Here is a 21,753-nt window from a genome sequence, read left to right as displayed (position 1 = left end):
ATGTTGTTGCCCTTCCCTCGTCTGCGACCATCGAGCACGTGATGCCTGTGAGTGACACGGCCATTGAGCCAAGTGTGTTGCCACCTACTCCAAACCCAAATGCTTTCTTCGCGAAGGAACTTTGTGACTTGCTCGCCAGTGTGGAGACTGCTATACCTGGTTTGGGTAGGCCGATTGCCTCTTGACTGGGACGCCAATAAGGGGCAAGCAAAAGAAGGTGGGCAAAGGAAAGAGTGGCGCCACAGGCAAGGCGTCTCTGACTGCTTCATGGATGACCTTCGATCTCTTGGCCTATCCTCGAGAGGTGTCAGATCCCTTTGTCTAGGTGTTCTTGTCAGCTGTCTCTTGGTGTAGTAGCAATGTTAGGTTCTGTGGATGTTGAGTTTTGACGAAATAGGGTTTCCCCCCACTTTGTATTACAAAGCAAACATCACTGATACAACCAGATAGGTGCTGGGGCGGAAGCAGCACAGACACGCCCAAAAGAAAAGAAAAGAGAAAAAAAACAAATGCCGACACCGGCGGATCAACAAAAACGAAGAAGCTTCGCGACCGCCGCGCCCACCGGGGATCCTCCAATAAGCTCCTATACTCCGAAGCGCCGGTACCAATCAACACCTCCAAGAATGGATGTGATGATGACGACGCTCCTGCCAAGGGTTTCCCCCAATACGCGATGAGGAGAGAGGAAGGGTACCCCTGACGCCCTCCAGGAAGGTCCGGTGGCACCCTCAGGCACCACCACGTCGGTGTCGGCTCAGCCGACAGGGATTTCTCCCGATCCCAACCTTCACCTCGGGTGCTCCTGAGTACGCCACCAAACAAACCACCACTCTGCGCCAAAACAGTCTTGAAGCTTCCGTGCCGTCTCACCACGGCACCGCGAAAGGGGCCTGCTCAACAAAGAAGAGGAGCCGGGACTCGGGACAACAACATCGTCGGGACACGGGAGGGCCCAACCTCCACCGTCAACGAAGGTAACCGACCGGACGCGACAGCAGGAGCATACCAGGCCAATGGGCCCACAGGCCCGGCCAGGACCGCAATGCTCGTAAAGCTCCCGCCGTCACGCTGCAAAAGGCACGCCGTCGGCCCCACCACAGCGAGTCCGAGCTGCTCCTCCGTGCCATGCAGAGGACGTCAAAGCCACGCCAATGGCCCAGAAGGGGCCGGGAGGGGCCAGATCTGGGCCGGGGGCACGCTGCTGGCCACCGGACGTCACCACGCCGCAACGCCGCCAAGGGGCAACACCACCACCTCGCCCGCCATCGGCGACTGCCGCTGGGTCGCCGGGCCGCCGCCTAGCCGAGCAGCACCGCCGCCGTCCCCTGCCCCGGGAAAGGGAGCCGCACGCGGGGGGACAGGAGGTCCAGCCGCCGCCGACACCACCCGAGCCAGCGGCGGTGGGGAGGAGCTGAAGGACGAGGACGGCCGAGAGGGAGAGCAGGGAGTGCGCCGCCCCGGCCACCTCCCAGGGAGGCGGCGCAGGGGCGGGACCAGGAGGGGGGACGAGAAGGGGGCACAGGAGGGGCCCAAAGGCGCGCGCCCGGTGGCCGGCGACGACGGGAGGGTCCGGCGGCGGCGGAGGGAAACCCTAGCGCTGGAGCCGCGAGCGCGGAGCTGCGGGGCGAGCCTCTGTTGTTCTCGAGATCGGATGTTGAGTTTTTGAAGAGACTGGCGGGGTCACCTGTGCGGTTGTGGGGTTTCTTGCTGTGTGAGTAGTTAGAGTATATCCACCCGCGCCCCCAACAGGCCTCCCACAGGCGAATTTTTAGCGCCGGTGGCCGAAAATCGGCCCAGTAGCGCCCTCAGGATCTCGTTTAGCGCCGGTTTGGGAGAAATCCAGAGCCGGCGATCCCGCCCCGAACCCAAGCGACCGGGTGTCGCCTGGGCGCGCCGACAGAAGCGAAAAGCGGCGTGGGGCCGCTCTGTCGTCGACAGGAAGCCCTTTTCCCGCCGTTTCCTCCCGCTTCCCCCCCATCAGTTTCTCCTCCTCTACGCCGCCGCCCAGCCCGCTGATGATGATGCCTCCGCGACGCCAAGCCCCACCGACGATGCCTCCACCGCGCCCAGCAGCACAGATGCCGCGCCGACCAGCCCGGAAGCGGCGCCGAGTCCTCCCAGCCCGCGTGCGCCGACGACAAAGCCGGAGGTTGAGCACGACGTTTGGTATATTCCTTCCGCGTCCTTCCTTTTTCGTACGCCGAACTACTGCGTGTCCTTTCATTTGATCGCCGAACTGTGGCACCGAATCGCCGAACTATTGGTATGATCGCCGGTTTGTGGTTTTTTTGAGCGGGAACGATCGAGTTCGAATATGGGGCGCTTTGGGGGGCGGCACCTGGGGGCGTGGATGGGGAGAAACGAACCACAGGGGTCAATCTAGCGCTGGTTCGCCCCCAGGCCGCTCTTTTTCAGCGCCCTGGGGGGCCGAACGGGTGGAGATGCTCTTAGTATGTGCTTCGTTTGTATTGGTTTTCGCCCGGTTTTCCGTAAATTAACTGGGTAATTCTCTTCTTCTTAATTAATCGATAAGACAAAAATTTTGCCTCCGTTTCGGAAAAAAAAACTTCTGGACAGCGGTGAAGATCTCAAAAGCGGACGCAGCTGTATATACGGAGGCCATCATGCTCGTGCCGGATGATTCCATGGAGGTTTGCTTGATAAACACTGGCGGCGGGACGCCCTTCATCTCAGGCCTGGATCTGAGGCCGCTGAAGAACAAGCTCTACCCATTGGCCAACGAGACACAGGCCCTGGTCCTGCTACACAGGTTCAACTTCGGACCCACTGATAGTCACACCATTATCAGGAGATTGAAAAATCTTGAGTCACTTAATTACTTCTACACAGGTCCATACGGTGTACTTCTGTGAACTTCAAGAATACCCCAGTAGTAATGCACTACGGCAGTTCTACATCTACAGGAATGGCGTGCTAACGTACCTTCAAGTCTACACTCCGCCATACCTTGCCGGCGGTTTTGTGAACTCAGCTAAGCCCTTTCAAGCCAGCCACTACAAGATCTCCCTCAACGCCACTGCTAAATCGACGCTGCCGCCCATCATAAATGCCATCGAGCTATTCTCCGTCATCTCAACCACCACCGTGGGCACCAACTCACAGGACGGTGTGGTTACACATGTGTGAGAGTATGATTGCACGATGTATTGCTCTTCGTGCATAGGCACGTATATATGATGTACAAAGATGGGCCACGGACCTCAACTATACAAGGAACTAGGAGGCGGGCCCAATACACAATATGCACATAACACATATACTCAACACCCCCCGCAGTCGAAACGGCACCGCAGCTGACGCAAAGACTGGACTGGAACTCCTCAAATGACGCCGTAGGCAAGCCCTTGTCATGATATCGGCAAATTGTTGGAAAGTAGGAACGTGTAAAACACGAATATGGCCAAGAGCCACCTATTCCCGAACAAAATGAATATCCAACTCAATATGCTTGGTCCGTTGATATTGCACCGGGTTAGCGGAGAGGTAGACCGCTGAGACGTTGTCGCAGTAGACCACCGTGGCACGGTCAACAGGGCAAGAGAGCTCCTGAAGCAGCTGGCGAAGCCACGAACACTCGGCGACGGCGTTGGCCACCGCACGATACTCAGCCTCAGCACTGGAACGAGAGACTGTAGGCTGCCGTTTGGACGACCACGAGATAATTGAGGGTCCAAGGTAGACACAATAGCCCGAAGTGGAGCGACGAGTGTCAGGGCAGCCCGCCCAGTCTGCATCGGAGTAAGCGGTGAGGGCGGTGTCGGCGGAGGCGTGAAGCGTGACGCCAAGATCCATAGTGCCACAGATATAGCGGAGAATCCGCTTGACGGCAGCCCAGTGAACGTCTCGAGGAGCATGCATATGAAGACACACCTGTTGCACGGCATACTGGATCTCCGGTCGAGTCAAAGTGAGGTACTGGAGAGCACCAATGATAGACCGATAGAAAGCAGCATCCGAAGCAGGAGAACCATCCGTGGCAGAAAGCTTGGCCGTCGTATCAACAGGCGTAGCGGCGGGCTTGCAGTTAAGCATGCCGGCGCGCTCCAGGATCTCGTGAGCGTACTTCCGCTGATGAAGGAAGAAGCCATCCGGACGGCGCACCACCTCGACACCGAGGAAGTAGTGCAAAGGACCCAAGTCCTTGATGGCGAACTCAGCGCGAAGATGGGCCATGAGTTGACTGAGGAGACCAGCCGTACATGCCGTCAGGATGATGTCGTCGACATAGAGCAGCAAGTAGGCCGTCTCAGAGCCATGACGGTAGACGAAGAGCGAGGCATCCGAGCGGGTAGAGAGGAACCCAAGCTGGTAGAGAAACGCCGCGATGCGCTGGTACCAAGCGCGCGGAGCCTGCTTGAGTCCGTACAAGGACCGCGAAACCAGGCAAACGTGGTCGGGAAGCGCTGGGTCAACAAACCCGGTGGGCTGCTGGCAGAAGACCTGTTCCTCGAGGTGACCATGGAGGAAGGCGTTGGGGACGTCCATCTGCTGCACCGGCCAAGCACGGGAGACCGCAAGATGGAGAACCGTGCGTATCGTGCCGGGCTTGACGACCGGAGCGAAGGTGTCGGTGAAGTCGATGCCAGCACGCTGTGGAAAGCCACGAACGACCCAGCGCGCTTTGTAGCGATCAAGGGTACCATCAGGACGGAGCTTGTGTTTAAAGACCCACTTCCCAGTAATCACGTTGACGTGCCGGGGATGAGGAACAAGCTGACACGTCCAGTTGCGCAACAGGGCTTCAAACTCCTCTTGCATCGCAGCCATCCAGAGTGGGCTACGAAGAGCGCCTCGTACGAAGGACAGCAACGGCGACGGCTCAGAGGTGAACGCCGCATGGACATAGTCATCCGAGGCGTAGCGCGAGCTCGGGTGAAAAACGCCCGTACGGGCGCGGGTGACTGGACCAGCCACAGGCGCCAAGGGCCGCGGGCGCCGGGGGGGGGGGGGGAGGGCGAGGGCCCCGAGGAGGCCGAGGACGCCAGGAGCACCGAGGACGCCGAGGAGGCCGGGGGCGCTGGCGGCGCCGAGGGGGCCGCTTGGCGCCGGCGGCGGGCGGCGGCTGTAGGAGGCGTCGCATGCGGGGGGGCTCGCCTCAAAGCCAGCAGGGGGCGGGCCAAGAGAGGCACGCGATGGCCCTGGGAGAGGCGTCGAGGAGCCCGCGTCACCGGTGGCGGGAGGAATAGCCGGGGTTACCTGCTGAAACGGAAACACATGGTCATCAAAGTAAACGTGCCGGGAGGTGAACACACGGTGGGAGACGGGATCATTGCATCGATGTCCCTTGGAGTTAGAGGGGTAGCCGATGAAGATGCAAGCGACGGATCGAGGTGCAAGCTTGTGAGAAGCAGTGTCGGCAGTGTTGGGATAGCAAAGGCACCCAAAAATACGCAAGTCGTCATAAGACGGGGGCGTACCAAAGAGAAGATGGTGAGGTGCATAGTTCCACCGTGGGCGGCATGGTCTAAGGTTAAGAAGAAGTGATGCAGTGGCGAGTGCATCCGGCCAGAAACGAGGCGGCACGTTGGCATGAAACAGGAGCGTGCGAACGCAGTCATTCAGAGTGCGAAGGACGCGCTCGGCTCGACCGTTCTGCTGTGAAGTGTACGGACATGTGAGGGGGGAAACGGTGCCGTGACGCGCCAAAAAAGTGCGGAAAGCGAGGTTGTCAAACTCTTTTCCATTGTCCGTCTGAAGCGCAAGGATGTGACGCCCAAACTGCGTGCGGACATAAGAGTAAAAAGCCGTCAAGGTAGAGAGTGCATCCAACTTTCTGTGCAAAGGAAAGGTCCACACATAATAAGAATAATCATCAAGAATGACCAGATAATATAAATAGCCTGAGTTACTAGGAACCGGAGAGGTCCACACATCGCTATGAATCAACTGAAAAGGAAAAGAAGCAATGGTGGTGGAATTATTAAATGGCAGGTGAACGTGTTTGCCGACTCGACAGTCATGACAAGTGTGATCCTCGATCTTATTGCAAGTGAAACCGAAACTCCTAAGAATATGACGAAGTGTGACGGGGTTGGGGTGACCCAAGCGAGCGTGCCAGAGATCAACTCCAGCGGAGGGAGCGACCGGTGCAGTGGTGGTGGATGAGGGCGAATGCACCGGATAAAACTCGTCAGGGCTGTCACATCGGGGAAATACCATCCTGGTTCGAGCGTCCTTAACACTAAAACCAAACTCGTCAAATTTAACAGTGACAGGATTTTCACGAGTAAAATAACGAACGGAGATAAGATTCTTAATAAGATGAGGAGACACAAGTATGTTAGACAAAGATAAAGGCGTAGAAGTAGAAGGAAAAGAACCAACATGTGTGATAGAAAGTGTGGAACCGTCGCCGACAATGATGCGCCGGTCGGTGGAGACAGGAGTGAAGGAGGCAAGGTTACCAGGATGAGCATACATATGAACCGTAGCACCGGTGTCCATGTACCAATCACCACCTCCAGTGTAGTTATTCGGCGTAGGAGCGGCATGCAGCCCAGTGAGGAGCACCGGGTCCCAGGGTGCCGGCAACAAGGTCGGCGAGGGGTACAGAGACGCCATGGGAAGGTCGTAACCACCGCTCAGCTGTGGCGGTGGGTACTCTCCATACGGCCGCGGAGCTGCGTAGAACGCATGAGGCGCGGGAGGGGCGGGAGGCCCGTAAGGTATAGATAGCAGCCCCAGCGGCAACTGCGGTGCCGGGTAGGCCGGATGGTCCATCCGAAAAATCTGCTGGCCCGCTGACAGATGCTGCAGGTGCTGGGTGCCGTCTGGCTGCTGTCCAGCGAGCGAGTACTGACCCGCTGATGACCCCACCAGTACCCGGAAGACCCGTACGTGGGCGGAGCTCCATACGCCCCGTACGTGGGAACGGGCGCGTGGGGAGCTGCGCTGGACGGCGCCGGCGGCCGGACGACGACGGACTGGCCAGAGGGCGCCGGCGGCGGAGCCGTGTCAGAAGGCGCCAGCGGCGGGACGGCAGAGGCTGCGGCGGACGGGCCGGTTGGCGACGCGCCTGGTTGCATCGCGGGCTGCATGCCCCAGGCCCGACCTTGGCGAGGCCGCCGCCGAGTAGTTTCCGTACGGTGCGCTCATACAAACTAGCTGCGGCCGATTATTTTCCGGCGAGACGCGCTAGTACACAAGTTCGGCTGGAAGACACGCGTACAAAATTAGTTACGCTCTCAATCAGCAAGCAGCTCGATTGATTCTCACGTAGACTTAGTACATACACATACGAAATACCAAGTGCGATGGGGCGCTGCGGCTAGCAAGGCAATGCGCTGGCGATCGGGCGCTGCGGCTAGCAAGGCGATGCGCTGCGATTGCGATCGGGACGCGGGAGGATGCAGCAGCGGGTGGAGCGGCTTTGGAGGGGAAAAGCGGCAGCAGCGGCTCGGCGCGGACGGCTGCAGGTATGAAGCGGCGGCGGCAGGTCGCAACAGGAGGGCGCGGGCGGCAGCGCCTTGTAGCGGCGGCGGCACGGGTAGACGCGCGGTGGCGGCGGCGGCGGCGGAGCGGAAGCAAGGAAAGAAACCTAAAAAACTGATATCATGTGTGAGGGTATGATTGCACGATGTATCGCTCTTGGTGCATAGGCACGTATATATGATGTACAAAGATGGGTCACGGACCTCAACTATACAAAAAACTAGAAGGCGGGTCCAATACACAATATGCACATAACACATATACTCAACAACACATACATGCATGCTGGCTCGCTGGCTATTAAGGCTCACGCTGCGTGTTACTGAAAATTATCTTTTGGTTTTCTGTTAACAGTATTTGCCATAAGAGCCGTCAAGAAGATGTATCAGGTGCAGAAGAATTGGATGGGCGACCCGGGCCTTCCCGAGACACTGAGCTGGGATGGCTTGACCTGCAGCTATAACGGTTCCAGACCTCCAATAATTAGAATAGTGTAAGTAGTTCATAGCTATACTGTGCTTATATATGTCGTGGTGCCATAAAACTGAGCTTGTTCAGCGGGTGATTAGGAAAATTACGTTTTCTTCTTATAATAGGAGAACAGGGTGTAGCAGGTGATTCATAATTTCTAGCTTCTTTAGCTTTAGCAATATGAGCATCCAATAATTCTCCTAGTGAAACAGTTGTATAAACAGAGTAGAAGCCTCATCACTAGTATCATCAATAGCAGAAGGAGTACCTACTGTGTGTGACATAGCAGTATGTGAAGTATGTAGTGGTGGTGTCAAAAGTTGACTCAAAATAGTAGGTGAATCAAGAATAGAGCTAGTCAAAAAGTCCTTACCCCCTTTTTTTCTTAGAGGGCATGATCTTGGTTTTAGAATCCTTGAGCTTGTTCATAGTGAAAGATAAATTACAGCAGATAAACGACTCCCAAGTGAACTTAATAAGGAGAGCTATGCTCTCTGGCAAGGGCGCAAGAAAACAGTCCTGATGACACACTAGTATAGGGATTGTGACGGTCTTTGAGGCAAGGAATTCAACCCAAATTTATTAATTGGAAACAAGGGGAGCCAAAGAATATTTATAAGCCTTAGCAGTTGTGTTGTCAATTCAGCCACACCTGCAGAGATAACTTACTTGCGGAAATTTATTAGTACCAAAGTAATATGACAGCAGTAGTGATAGTAACAGAAATAGTAACAAGATTGAAAATAGTAGCAAAGTGCGATAGTGGTGATTGCAACAGAAGCGATAGTAATGGAAGCGTAGGCATGGAGTAAGCGATGGGTTTATTTAGATGAGATTCAATATGCAATGGTCATAACCAAGAGCCATAGAAAACTAGTTCCAATTAATCAATCATACGTAGGCATGCATTCCATATATTCTTGTACGTGCTTGCGATAGAAACTTGCACAATATCTTTAATCCTGCCATGCCATGGCAGCGAGGTCTTAATGAAAATTAAGGATAATTAAGTTTCTCCTTTTAATAGAGAACCGGACCAAAACATTAACACATAGTGAATTCACATACACTAGTAGAAAAAGAGGCTTTCATACGCCCCCATTAGTCCCCAAAATAATCGGACCACGACCAAAGGGGTCTTTAGTCGCGGTTCGGGAGGAGACCCGCGACCAACTATGTGGGCCCAGCGCGAGCTGGCGGACGGGAGGGGCTTTAGTCCCGGTTGGCCTGGCCAACCGGGACTAAAGGTCCTCAGGCTGGCCCGAAGGCCTTTAGTCGCGGTTGGCCAGACCAACCGGGATTAAAGGTTAGACCTTTAGTCCCGGTTGGTCTGGCCAACCGCGACTAAAGGCCCGAACCTTTAGTCGCGGTTGGCCAGACCAACCGGGACTAAAGGTTAGACCTTTACTCCCGGTTGGTCTGGCCAACCGCGACTAAAGGGATTTGAGGCCTCATTTTTAAACTCTACCCCCCCCCCCCCGTGGATCGCCTTTTCAGTTTTAGAAAAAACAAAAGAAAATAATGGAAATGTCCAAAAAATAAAATAAAATAAGTTTCCCATGTGATATGTGGTCTAGTTGTTGGGAAAATTAACAAATATGAATTTCGACTTTATTTGCAAAATCTCTCTGGAATTTCTTAAAATGGGCATAACTTTTGCATACGAACTCAGATGAAAAAGTTTTTTATATGAAAAATCATCTACTCGAAAAGTTACCCCGTTAAACATTTTCAAAATCCTCAAAAACCTAATAGAAAAAAAGATACGGGACTTTTAAGATCTGGAGAGGCAAAAAAATTCAAAAAAATTCAAATTGTGGTCAAACAATGGTGAAACTAATTATTCTAGAATATTAGTGTTATTAAATAATTATTTCAGTTTTTTTAAATTTTGGTCAAATCTGGTCAAACTGTGGTCAAACAGTGGTCAAACAATGGTCAAACTAATTATTCCAGAAATATTAGTGTTACTAAATAATTATTGTTTTTTACAACAATAGTTTCAAACTCAAACAGTGAAATGTGTCACTTCATGCACAATCTAAATTCCTGAGGGTTAATAGAATTGACATCCTACTATTGTCAGGAAAACAACAAGTGCAGAGTTGGAAACAAGGGAGAATAGAACCCGGAAGTTAAGCGTGCTCAGGCTGGAGTAGTGAGAGGATGGGTGACCGTCCGGGAAGTTAGATGATTTGGAATGATGAGGGGTGATTAGAGATTAGGGGATAAATTGAGCAGTGATGAGGGGTGGTGATTAGAGATTAGAGGTTAAAATAATTCAGAAATTTGAAAATAAAAAAAAATTAAATAAATTCGCAAAAAACCAGGTTTAAACCTGCGGAGGAGCCCTTTAGTCCCGGTTGGCCACGAGAACCGGGACTAAAGGTCCTCCGCCCCGACGGACCACGGGCGCCCACGTGGACGGGCCTTTAGTCCCGGTCAGCCACAAGAACCGGGACTAAAGCCTTTAGTCGCGGTCCGTAAGAGGTGCGACTAAAGGGGGGGGGTCTTTAGTCGCGCATATTTACTAAAGGCTGTTGCGAACCGGGACTAAAGGGCTTTTTTCTACCAGTGATAATTCTCAAGTTAGAATTATTCCCATCGATATCCCAATTATTTTCACCTTAGGATCCAGGGTTCAAAATGATAAAAGGTGCATACAAATTGCAGGTAACACTGCTGGAATCAGGGAATTTGCCATCAGCCAGTGTTTTGCCGTCTGCTAGCTGATGACAAAGAAGGTCTTTGCCGTCTGCTTACAAAAAAGGATGACAAAGAACTGGCTGACGACAAAGAGGAACCTAGCTAACGTCTGTTCCCCCCGGCCCCATTCCACCTAGCTAACGGTCAGCGCCGCCCCACCCCCCTCTCTCTCTCTCCCCTCACCTCACCCATGCGCCTCCCCTGTAGCCCAATCCGCCGCCGGCCCGCGCCACCTCTGGAGGCCGAGCCGCCGCCGACCAGCCCCGCCCCCGGAGCCCCCGGCCGCAAGCACGCCCGCCCGCCCCGCGCAGCGGACCCAGGCTGTGGCGACCACCCTGCCTCGCCCCATCGCCGGATCGCGCCATGTCGCCCCGCCCCGCCACCGGAGCCGCACCGCCCCGTGCCGCCCCTCCTCGTGACCTTCCTCCACCGCCCCCTCCCCATGGCCTACCTCCACCGGCCAACCTCGCCAGAGCTAGGTGAGTTGTTGTCCTCTTTTTTTAGATTTAGTTTAGTTTAGTTTAATTTAGTTTATTTTAGTTTAGGTTTAGGTTTAGATTTAGTTTAGTTTAGATTCAGTTTAGGTTTTTTCTGTTTTTTAAGAAGAAAGAAGAAGATGAAAAAAAGATGTAGAAGAAGAAGAAAAGAAGGAAGAAGAAGATGAAAAAAAGAAGAAGTGGAAGAAGATGATGAAAAAGAAGGAAGAAGAAGATGAAAAAAAGAAGTGGAAAAGTAGAAAAAGAAAGAAAAGAAGGAAAATTAGGTCGAGGGTCGGGGGGTCGAGGGCGAGGGGTCGATGGTCACCGAGGGGTTGAGGATCGCCGAGGGGTCGAGGGTCGCCTAGGGGTCGAGGGTCGCCGAGGGGTCGATGTTTTCCGTTAGCTAGAAGACGGCAAAGCCTCCTGTTAGCCACCTAACGTGGCTAACGTCCCCTCTTTGCCATCCACCTTTTTTGCCGTTTGCCACCGACGACAACGGGGTCTTTGCTGTCAGCTGGCAGAAAACAGACGACAAAGAGGTTGTTTACCATAACTTACTTTGTCAGGCATGTTTGCCGTCCGCGGATGACGGCAAAGACCTTTGCCGTAAGCTTTCTGGTCCTTTCTCGTCTGCCATGGCAGACGACAAATCAGCTATTTCCTGTAGTGTAAGATCAAGTACACAACTATATTCAGAAAAACATAGAGAGTTCAAATCTAGAATCATGGCACTCGGACCCTAGTGACAAGCATTAACCTAGTAAAGTCACAACAAGATCAATCTCTGAACATAGTGGATACTGGGGATGAAGTTGTAACAAATCTAACGCTGATTACATAAGAAAGATCATCCAACTCACATCTAACTCCATGTGCCCGCAGGGGAATTACTCACACATGGATGGAAGCAGCATAGAATTGTTGTTGGAGAAGGGTTCGTGATGATGAATTTATCTCTTTGGGGCTAGATACAGACCGCAGATCGGATCTCCAAAGGAGGAACTGGAGGTGGCGGGTCTCCGTATCGCAAAAAGCTTCCATGTTTTTCTTGAACTTTTTTGGTATATATGGGATTTATGGCGGTGAAATCATCGTAAGGCGGTACTAGGTCGGCCCACACGCCCCGTTTGTGAACCCTGGGGCCACTTGGCACATGCCACCTCGTCGTGACTCTCCTTTAGTCCGTTTTTGCTCCATACTTCCGTAAATATTCTAAAATGGTCCTCAAAAAAAGTTTCCGTCCAATTTTGAGAACTTTTATTTCTGCATAAAAATACACCAAGGTAGTCAAAAGTGTTGTTCTAAGACCGAGCTGTGAACAGTAAAAAAGTTCTAGTTTTTTTTGTGTGAAACAGTGAGTAATGTTTTCATAGCTTGCAAAATTTCATCATTAAATGACATTCTTGGAAAATATAGAAAAAAATTGATGCTCCAAAATGTGTTTGAAAATAATTTTTTGGAGCATCAATTTTGTTTTTTTTGCTACTATTTACAAATGTCATATGGTGATGAAATTTGGTAAGCAAACAAACATTTTGTCAATGTTTCACACAAAATATATTCATTTTTTGAATTTGTTTCCATTTTTCATTTTACTGTTGACCCGAGATCACATGAGCTCGTGATTAGAATAGTCGCGTCTAGTTCTGCTGAAAACATCATTAGTCCAGGTTAGTTTCGTTTAAATGATGCAAATTAGAGGCCAAAACACGAAAAAAGGTGTTTGGAAAAGTAGATGCGTTTGGGACCTATTAGTCGCCGGCCAACTAGCTTCTTCGGCAGCCTCGCTCCTGTCATCCAAGATGCCCGCTATAGGTGTTGATGAGAATGTTGCTGGTGCCGAGGATGTCATCGAGGTTGATGTGGCCGGTTGCTCGTATGAGTTCCTAACTACGGTGACACAGCCTGTGGATGAGACTCATGTTCCGGTCTCAATTCCTGCTGAGATCTTATGGCAAGATGTGGATGAGCAAGCTAAGGCTGATGTGATTATGCCATTCTGTCAACCGGGCTCTATGGTGGTCTTATTGGGAAATGGCACAGAGATGGATCCGGCGGCTGTGGAGATCACAAGGACTTCAAAGCTTTAGGAGTTGCCTACTGATGTTGGCGGCCCATGAGACTTGCTTCTTTACCTTGGTGACTGAGTTCCTCAACAGCTTTTCTTGCGCATCGCTCGGTTCTTTCCTCAAAGCTCCGGCGCATCGACGACGTAGTGGAGGCATGGCGCTGAAAGTAACCGAGGAGTATGTGCAAGAGAAGATGAAGGCATATCCACCAGGCAATCCGGGCCTTAGTGGAGGTTAATGATTGACTACCCTTTTCAAGAGGTTAGGTACTTGCCAATCTCCTATTGCATGAGTGTTTCTAGATTGCGAAGGTCAATTTGGTTAGATATGAGGTTCTTTCAGTGGTCTTGGGCCTAGACGTCCCTAAATCCGGCTCAGACGAAGTGCCTTCATAGCTAGAGGTGTGTGAAGTTTTCGCTGGTTTTTCTTACTTAAACGTGTCATGTATGGTTTTTGGGTTCGGTTTTCCTTATTAACTAGACCAATGCTCTTCTTTGGGCAACGCGGGAGCTCGTCACCCTATGACGAGGTTTTTTTTCAACAAACAATTATTGTGTTGTATGAACTATATAGATTTGCTCAAGTTTTTCAACACATAGCCGGTCCATGACAATATGGAAATTAATGCAAAAAACAACGTATAACTTGCATGCATGACTTGTTGAAGTGGCGTGGCATTATGGCTAGAGTAATAAAAATGTGCTCCCTCTGTCCGGAAATACTTGTCGGAGAAATGGATAAAAATGTACGAGTATAACTTAGTACTGCATACGTGATTTGCTAAGGTGACATGGTTACTTAAAATGATTTGATAAGTTCTCTGGGCTTAATGGCATGAGTGTTAGAGTTCACTAGACGATACCCAGGCATTGCTGCGGGAATTGGTTGATGAAAATTTGGGTTGATAACATGAGAAACAAAATAAAAAATACATATGAGTATAGTTGTAACAATATTTATTGAATATAAGTAGAATAATTTAATGGAAAACCTTTTCCTGTGCGTGGTTGAATGTTGTTGAGGGTATTTTCTCATGCATGATTGTGTGGTGAGGTGGGTCTTATCCCATTCTTAATTGCACAGTGAGATGGCATGCTTACATGTTGAGACAAATAAGTTATTGTGGATTACTCTTTTAGTTATATAGGATGCCACCTATCAGTATTCTGGTTATAGCATATATCAACCAGGTTTTTGGGGCAGGTATATGTCAACAATAGCAGGTTACTCTGAAACCAGCAACTGGGTGACCCATGCATATATTTGCACAATAAATTATTGTTACGCATCGTTGCATTCATGATTTTTCATATGTGTTACATTGACATTGCTTCACCTATCGAGTATTAATACCTCCACTTGGCACCTTGAGAGACCCACCAAGGGTTGGTGGATCAAGCGGTCCGGGTGTTCTGCCACAAGTGCACTCCACCGCTGATATTGCTCAGCACCATCAAAGACGAAGATCGTCTTTGGATAGCCGCAGACGAAAAGAAATATGAGGTCGATTATAACGGGAGAGTAATCTTTTTATAACTTGAGGTTGTAATTCACACTCTATTCCCTTTTAATTAATAGATGAGGCAAATATTTTGCCTCCCTTTTGATTTTTTTTACATTGACATTGGGGCATGGGTGCTATTTTTTTCGAGAAAACTTATGATATATTCATCTTCAATCATAGTAGTACAACAAACATTAGAAATAATAAAAATTACATCCATATTCGTACACCACCTAGCAGCGACTACAAGTACTGAATCGAGCCGAAGGCGCGTCGCCTTCATCGTCCCTCCCTTGCCGGAGCCGAGCAAAACCTATAGACAATTATAAATCATGTGAAAACTTATCTGATTTTTGTCTCTCTATCTGCTATTTGCACCAATGTTATGTGATGTTTAGTTTAATTGGAATTGGCAAAAAAAAGATACTGAATAATATAACAGTTTTTTCATATGAAGTAAGGACTATGTTGGTGATCAGTGCTAATACGTAACTTCTCATTCACTATCCTTATCCCATAATTAGTTTACATGTTTTAATCAATAACATATTGAGAAATTTCCTATCAGAAAATGAATCTAAATATTGATCGACTGTACTTGCATCTTGTCTATTAGCCACCCGCCTATCTTTAGCCTGGCCATATTATAGTGGCTCTTTTATTTGTGCATTGTCATCCTCTAGATGCTTTTATGCATGTTTGTTTTATTTTAATGATCTATTGAACCTTTGCATGTGAGGCAAAGCCGATGTGTATTCATGATGTATTGCTCAAACATTTCTCTACCCTTCTTCTTGTTTTCATTTTTTTTTTTCAGAATTTCATCACGGTTCGAGCATCTACAGCCGGGCGCGTGAAACCCCCCTCAAACGCCCCGGGCGGACGGCCCGGTCAAAATAAAATAAATAGGACCTAGGCGGGCGCCTCAAACAGACCTTAAACGCCCAGGCTAACCGGCACCCTTCATACGAGCCCAAATCTGGGGCAGATATGCGGAGGTCCGGGCCCAACCGGGCGCGTCCGCCACATCGGACTGACGGATGGGTCGCACACGAAATCGTCCAGAAACTCACCGGTCCGACGGGCATCTCCTCCGGTGGGGGTATGAACGCCGCGTGGCGGCGCTCTGGCTCGCTGCCCAAGGCCAAAGTCTGGCTATTTAAATCAGGCGATGTCCCTCAGCCCTAGCCACATCCTCTTCCTCCCTCTCCGCGCCGCTAGCCCGAGTCCATCCATATCTCTCCGTCTCTCTCTTTCCTCATCATCCGCCTCTGCCATGGACCGACAGAAGAAGACCACGTATGCGATGCTAACGTTGGAGCTCCGGTTCCAGATTAAGGAGAAGATCCGACGAGGCACGCCACCTGGATCGCAGTCAGCCTGCCTCCAGACTCGCCGGAGCCGGATGAGGAAGAGGAGGGGGAGCAGCAGCCGGAGCCTATGGAGGAAGCGGATCTAGAGGAGGAAGAGGAGGAGTCGGTGCCGGTTGTGTGCTTTGCCATGGGGGACGCCATGGCGGAGTTCGAGGTCGCCCAAGCGGTGGAGATGGCAGAGCAGACCACCATCCTCGAGTTTATCCAAGATGTGGCATACGTGAAGTCCAACCAGCGCTTCATCCTGCAACAACAGGCGGAGATCGACACGCTTTTCGACAAGGTGAAAGCGGAGATGGAGGCGGAGGCCGCCACAAACCAGAGGTGCGTCTGCAGCCCATGTACCCGGAGCCCGAAATGGAGATAGTGGACATCTCCAAATGACAACGAGTAGTATGTAGTGTAGTTTTGTACTTCTATTTAGACACTTATGATTGAAGTGATAACACCATTGTTTACTTTGTACTACGGATATTTCTGCTATGCATTGTAAATTCAAAAAAATATGAGAGGAAACCTGCACCTTAGTGTTTTTTTTTTTGTATTTTCCGGAAAGACGAAAAAGGTGACATAAAGGAGAGAGGGGACAGAGATTCTCTGGCGTGATGCATGATTCTTTTGAACCCGTGTCCGCCTAAAGCTTCACGCGCATACACCATGTGACTCCTGACAAGAGTTCAAGTCCTCGTTTTCTTGCCCCGACCACAACCATCTCTTCCCGGCAATTCCACCAACGACTCTTCCGTCTACCATTCGCTGCAGCAAAAGAAGGGGCCGGCTGGTCTATTCTTGCCCTCGCCAAACAAAGACCCGCGCGCGCCTAGTGGTGGTCATAACTCATAAATCACGCTAGCTCCTGGTGCCGCTTGCTGATCAATGGAGGAACCAACGACGGGAACAACGGCGATGATGGTGCCATGGTTGCTGCTTCTCTGCATCACTGCTGCTGCCACCAGCGGGGCACTGCAAGCTCATGCCCAGCTCGAGAGCAATGGTATGGTCACTACTAACTACTCAATAGCATATATTTTCGGGAATAAAATGCTTGCTATCATATTCATTGTGAAATTGATGGACCTATGATTTAACAAATCTCGGATGTGTACAACTGCAGGTTTTATAAGCATAGACTGCGGTCTTCCAGGGCAAACAGGCTACGTGGATAAGACCACCACGCTATCCTACACCACGGACGCCGGCTTCATCGACACCGATGCCGGCGTAAACCACAACATCTCCGCTGAATACATTACTCCCTCGACGCCCACGAGCTTGCACAGTGTGCGCAGCTTCCCCAGCGGTGAGCGCAACTGCTACACTCTGGGCTCACTCGTGTCCGGGCTCAAGTACCTCCTCCGGGGCAAGTTCTTGTACGCCAACTACGATGGCCTCAACATGCTACCCATGTTCGACCTCTACATCGGGGTTAACTTCTGGACGACAGTGAATATCTCAGCCTCTGACGTAGAGGTCTATGCGGAGGCCATCATGGTCGCGCCGGACGATTTTGTGCAGGTTTGCTTGATAAACACTGGCGGCGGGATGCCGTTCATCTCTGGGCTGGATCTGAGGCCACTGAAGAACAAGCTCTACCCACTGGCCAACGAGACACAGGCCCTGGTCCTGCTACACAGGTTCAACTTTGGACCCACTGATAGCCACACCATTATCAGGTGAGAGAAAAATCTTGAGTCACTTAATTACTTCTACCATCAGATCGATATATAAAAAATCAGGTGGGGAATCTCTCCCCAGGCCCGGTGAGCATAAAAAACAAAACACAAAACTTCCAGCATGAGAAAACACAACTTATTCTTGAAACAGGTACCCTGATGATCCGCACGACCGGATATGGTTCCCTTTTGTCGACGTGGAAAACTGGGTGGACATAACAGCGGGGGAGAAGGTAAACATTTTGGACGAGCTCTTCCAGCCGCCCCAAGAAGTGATGCAGACGGCCATCACGCCGCGGGACGTCTCGGAGAACATAGAGTTCACCTTGGACCTCGAGAGTTTCCCCAGGGACCATTCGCTGGGGTACGTCCATACGGTGTACTTCTGTGAACTTCAAGAATACCCCAGCAGTAATGCACTACGGCAGTTCTACATCTACCGGAATGGCGTGCTAACGTACCTTCAAGTCTACACTCCGCCATACCTTGCCGGCGATTTTGTGAACTCACTTAAGCCCTTTCAAGCCAGCCAGTACAAGATCTCCCTCAACGCCACTGCTAAATCGACGCTGCCGCCCATCATAAATGCCATCGAGCTATTCTCCGTCATCTCAACCACCACCGTGGGCACCAACTCACAGGACGGTGCGGTTACACATACATGCATGCTGGCTCGCTAGCCATTATGGTTCACGCTGCGTGTTACTGAAAATTATCTTTTGGTTTTATGTTAACAGTATTTGCCATAAGAGCCGTCAAGAAGATGTATCAGGTGCAGAAGAATTGGATGGGTGACCCGTGCCTTCCCGAGACACTGAGCTGGGATAACTTGACCTGCAGCTATAACAGTTCCAGACCTCCAATAATTAGAATAGTGTAAGTAGTTCATAGCTATACTGTGCTTATATATGTTGTGGTGCCATAAAACTGAGCCGCTTTGCTCTGTGTGTAGAAACATGTCCTTCAATGATCTCCAAGGTGGTATATCTCCTGACTTCGCAGCTCTCAAGAACCTTCAATCCATGTACGTTCTGTTCTGTTGGTCTACATCAGTTTTACCATTCTTTGTAGTACGTACGTATTCTTTTTGACAAAAGTGGTGAAAGGATATAGTATATTCTTAAACCTGTGAAAGAAAGTATATGTCAATATGTTGCAGGGATCTGTCAAACAATAACTTGACAGGATCAATTCCAGAAGCCCTTTCGCAATTGGAGTCATTAAAATTTTTGTAAGTATTGCCAATATTGAGATCAAGAAAATGTGCATGTTTCCATGCGTTTTTTTTTTCACTCATGTCAACGGTATTTTACTTTCTATAGAGATCTCTCGAACAACAAACTGAATGGACCAATTCCTTCAGGACTTCTCAAGAAAGTTCAAGATCGCTCCTTGGATCTGAAGTCAGTTTCCTCTTTGTTTTTTCAATTACATCCTACTTAGTAACTGGTACTAGATAAATTCGACTAATCAAATTCGTTTGATTTTCTTGTAGATATGACAACAATCCTGATATTTGTACTAATGGCTCCTCATGTCAGCCTGAAAGGGGCAGTAACCTAGCCATCTACATAGTTGTTCCTGTAGTTGTGATTGTGGTGTTACTACTAGTGGCAATGCTATACTTTTGCTTGCAAAGGAAAAGAAAGCAAGGTGAGTCTTTGGAATGAGCACAAACATGCTCTGGTCCGCTTCCTATCTGTGAAAACCCAACATTGATGTTTGTTGGCCTCTGTTGACTACACAGGATCAATTAAAAACTCAGTAAAGCTAAAAAATGATGGTGACGGGAATAGTTCACTTGGACTTGAGAGCCATCGGTTCACGTACAGGGAACTGGAGACGATAACGAACAACTTCCAGCGAGTGCTTGGTCGAGGAGGATTTGGGTGTGTCTTCCACGGCTCCCTGGAAGATGGCACTCAGGTAGCAGTAAAGCTGAGGTCTCATTCTTCAAACCAGGGTGTCAGACAGTTCCTTGCAGAGGTAGAACTTGTTGCTAAACAGGAATTTGCATCCAGAAATTCACTTCTTAAGCCTTGATCACCTGTCCAGGCTCAAGTTTTATCACGTATTCATCACAAGAATCTTGTGTCCATGATTGGTTACTGCAAGGATGGGGAGCAAATGGCACTTGTCTATGAGTACATGCCTGAAGGAACCCTACAAGAGCACATTGCAGGTATGCAAGTTGTAAATTGTACTTTACAGATTTAGAATTTGATTAGTATCTGCAATGAGATATGTTCAATCTAGCTTGAGCCTTGAGCACGTCCAAGTCTAAAATGATGAAGCATGTGTTATTTCTGTTATTATCTATATATGACCATTCAAAGTGTCCACTGGTCTGAAATTTACAATGCCTATAAATATTTGAGGAAAAGACAACATCAGACGAGCTTTACCCTGGAGACAAAGACTCCGAGTCGCACTTGAATCTGCCCAAGGTACACCATTGAAAATGCAGTCAGTTATTGATGACCATGTTGTGCTTAATGTAAAGAACTTTGAGCATTGACTGGACTACTGATGTGTAGGGCTAGAGTACCTACACAAGGGCTGCAACCCACCTCTAATTCATATGGATGTCAAAACTGCCAACATCTTGTTAAACGAGAGACTAGAGGCCAAGATTGCCGACTTTGGATTGTCTAAGGCTTTCAACTGCCACGATGACACCCATATATCCACCAACACGATTGCCGGCACACACGGATATAAAGATCCAGAGTAAGTTAATTTCTTCCATGCTCTTCAAAATAATAAACTCTATACATGCAATGTTTCTGAGTAAACATACGTGTCTGTAGGTATAGTAGAACAGGGCAGGCGTCAACCAAGAGTGATGTGTACAGTTTTGGTGTTGTGCTGCTAGAGCTAGTCACGGGGAAGCCGGCCATCCTGCCCGACACCGAGCCCATCAGCATCATCAATTGGGCACGACAGCGGCTTGCGCGGGGTGACATTGAGGGCGTGGTGGACACGCGCATGCAAGGTGATCATGACATCAATGCTGTTTGGAAAGCTACAGAGATTGCGCTCAAGTGCACCGAGCAAGTGCCCCTACAGCGGCCCTCCATGGCTGAAGTTGTGATGCAGATACAGGAGTGCCTTGATCTCGAGGAGGTCTGCACAGGACGTGATGATGAATTCTACACCGGCAGTAGTAGTGTTGGCATGGACCCAAACATGGGTTACAACGCTAGCACTAACCGGTGCACTGATCTGAGGCAGAACAACGCTACGCTTGAGATAGAGTATAATCATAGGAGAGGGCCACAAATGGATACTAGTCCTGTGGCGACACGATGAAGACATCCTTGCCAATCCAGTCTAATAGCCACCATGATTTCTCTTCTTTCAAGATTAGATTTCTCTGAAATTGTTTTAACATGTTGTTTTTTTTTTGCGTACCTAGGTGAGTAATGTTCTTGCCATATGAATTGTCTAGTTAAAAAAATCTGGATAATGAGAATATTTGCTATGCTAGGGTTAACCGATTAATTGAATGATGACATAGCAGCAATGTCTCTTTAGGGAGATCCAGCGAGTGGGTGCTCATTTGACGAGAAAAGGTTCCCCCATTTATTATAAAGCCAACACCGATTACAACTGAGAGACTGATACAAACACAGATCACGACCGCACACAACAGACACACCCAAGCTAAGATACAGAAGTGCCGGGAACCGACAGACCACCCCAGCGACAATTAAGCAAACTACAGATGAGTGAGAAAGACCACTTGCAGCCGACGGAGACCTCCACCATGACCAGCCACAATAGAGAGGTGAGACGGACAACAAAATGCCAGGACTCCAAGACGATGCCCCAGAAGGGTATGACCATGGATAGCCGCCACTGCCTGATCCCGAAGATCAGATTTTCACCCGGAGTAAGACGACATGAGTGGGAACGCCGTGACGGATCCTTCAGGAAAGGTACGACATCACCGACCGCCGGCACGGTCGGCCAATGTAAGGACTGGCCAAGTGGTGACCCAGGTGCTCTTACCCTCCGTCG

At 49.9% G+C, this 21,753-nt stretch overlaps 1 protein-coding gene and 1 pseudogene across 4 annotated transcripts; both read left to right on the top strand.

Annotated features, from left to right (window-relative positions):
- LOC120965078 (probable LRR receptor-like serine/threonine-protein kinase At4g29180) overlaps positions 1 to 3,150 on the top strand; it is a 29,257-nt pseudogene extending 26,107 nt beyond the window's left edge.
- Positions 3,151 to 16,719: 13,569 nt separating this feature from the next.
- On the top strand, positions 16,720 to 21,379 carry LOC109775351 (probable LRR receptor-like serine/threonine-protein kinase At1g51810). 4 transcript variants are annotated; one of them, XM_045229382.2, is made up of 13 exons: positions 16,720 to 17,051; positions 17,172 to 17,730; positions 17,882 to 18,375; positions 18,468 to 18,606; positions 18,683 to 18,754; positions 18,890 to 18,961; positions 19,053 to 19,133; positions 19,226 to 19,383; positions 19,478 to 19,716; positions 19,846 to 19,912; positions 20,109 to 20,177; positions 20,268 to 20,460; positions 20,541 to 21,379. In XM_045229382.2, the coding sequence occupies exons 1-13, from the start codon at positions 16,934 to 16,936 to the stop codon at positions 21,040 to 21,042; spliced, it is 2,763 nt and encodes a 920-aa protein (XP_045085317.1). In that variant the 5' UTR covers positions 16,720 to 16,933; the 3' UTR covers positions 21,043 to 21,379. The 4 variants fall into 4 exon arrangements, with proteins under 4 accessions (XP_045085317.1, XP_045085318.1, XP_040247217.1 ...); XM_045229383.2 differs by having other exon boundaries at positions 16,723 to 17,051; positions 20,115 to 20,177; positions 20,541 to 21,323; XM_040391283.3 differs by having other exon boundaries at positions 16,728 to 17,051; positions 19,786 to 19,912; positions 20,541 to 21,316.
- Positions 21,380 to 21,753: the final 374 nt, after the last annotated feature.

Source organism: Aegilops tauschii, chromosome 5, assembly GCF_002575655.3.
Source record: "Aegilops tauschii subsp. strangulata cultivar AL8/78 chromosome 5, Aet v6.0, whole genome shotgun sequence".
In the NCBI taxonomy this organism is placed as follows: Eukaryota; Viridiplantae; Streptophyta; class Magnoliopsida; order Poales; family Poaceae; genus Aegilops; species Aegilops tauschii.
Note: the sequence above shows the minus strand (reverse complement) of the source record. Positions and strands in the feature narration are given on the sequence as shown.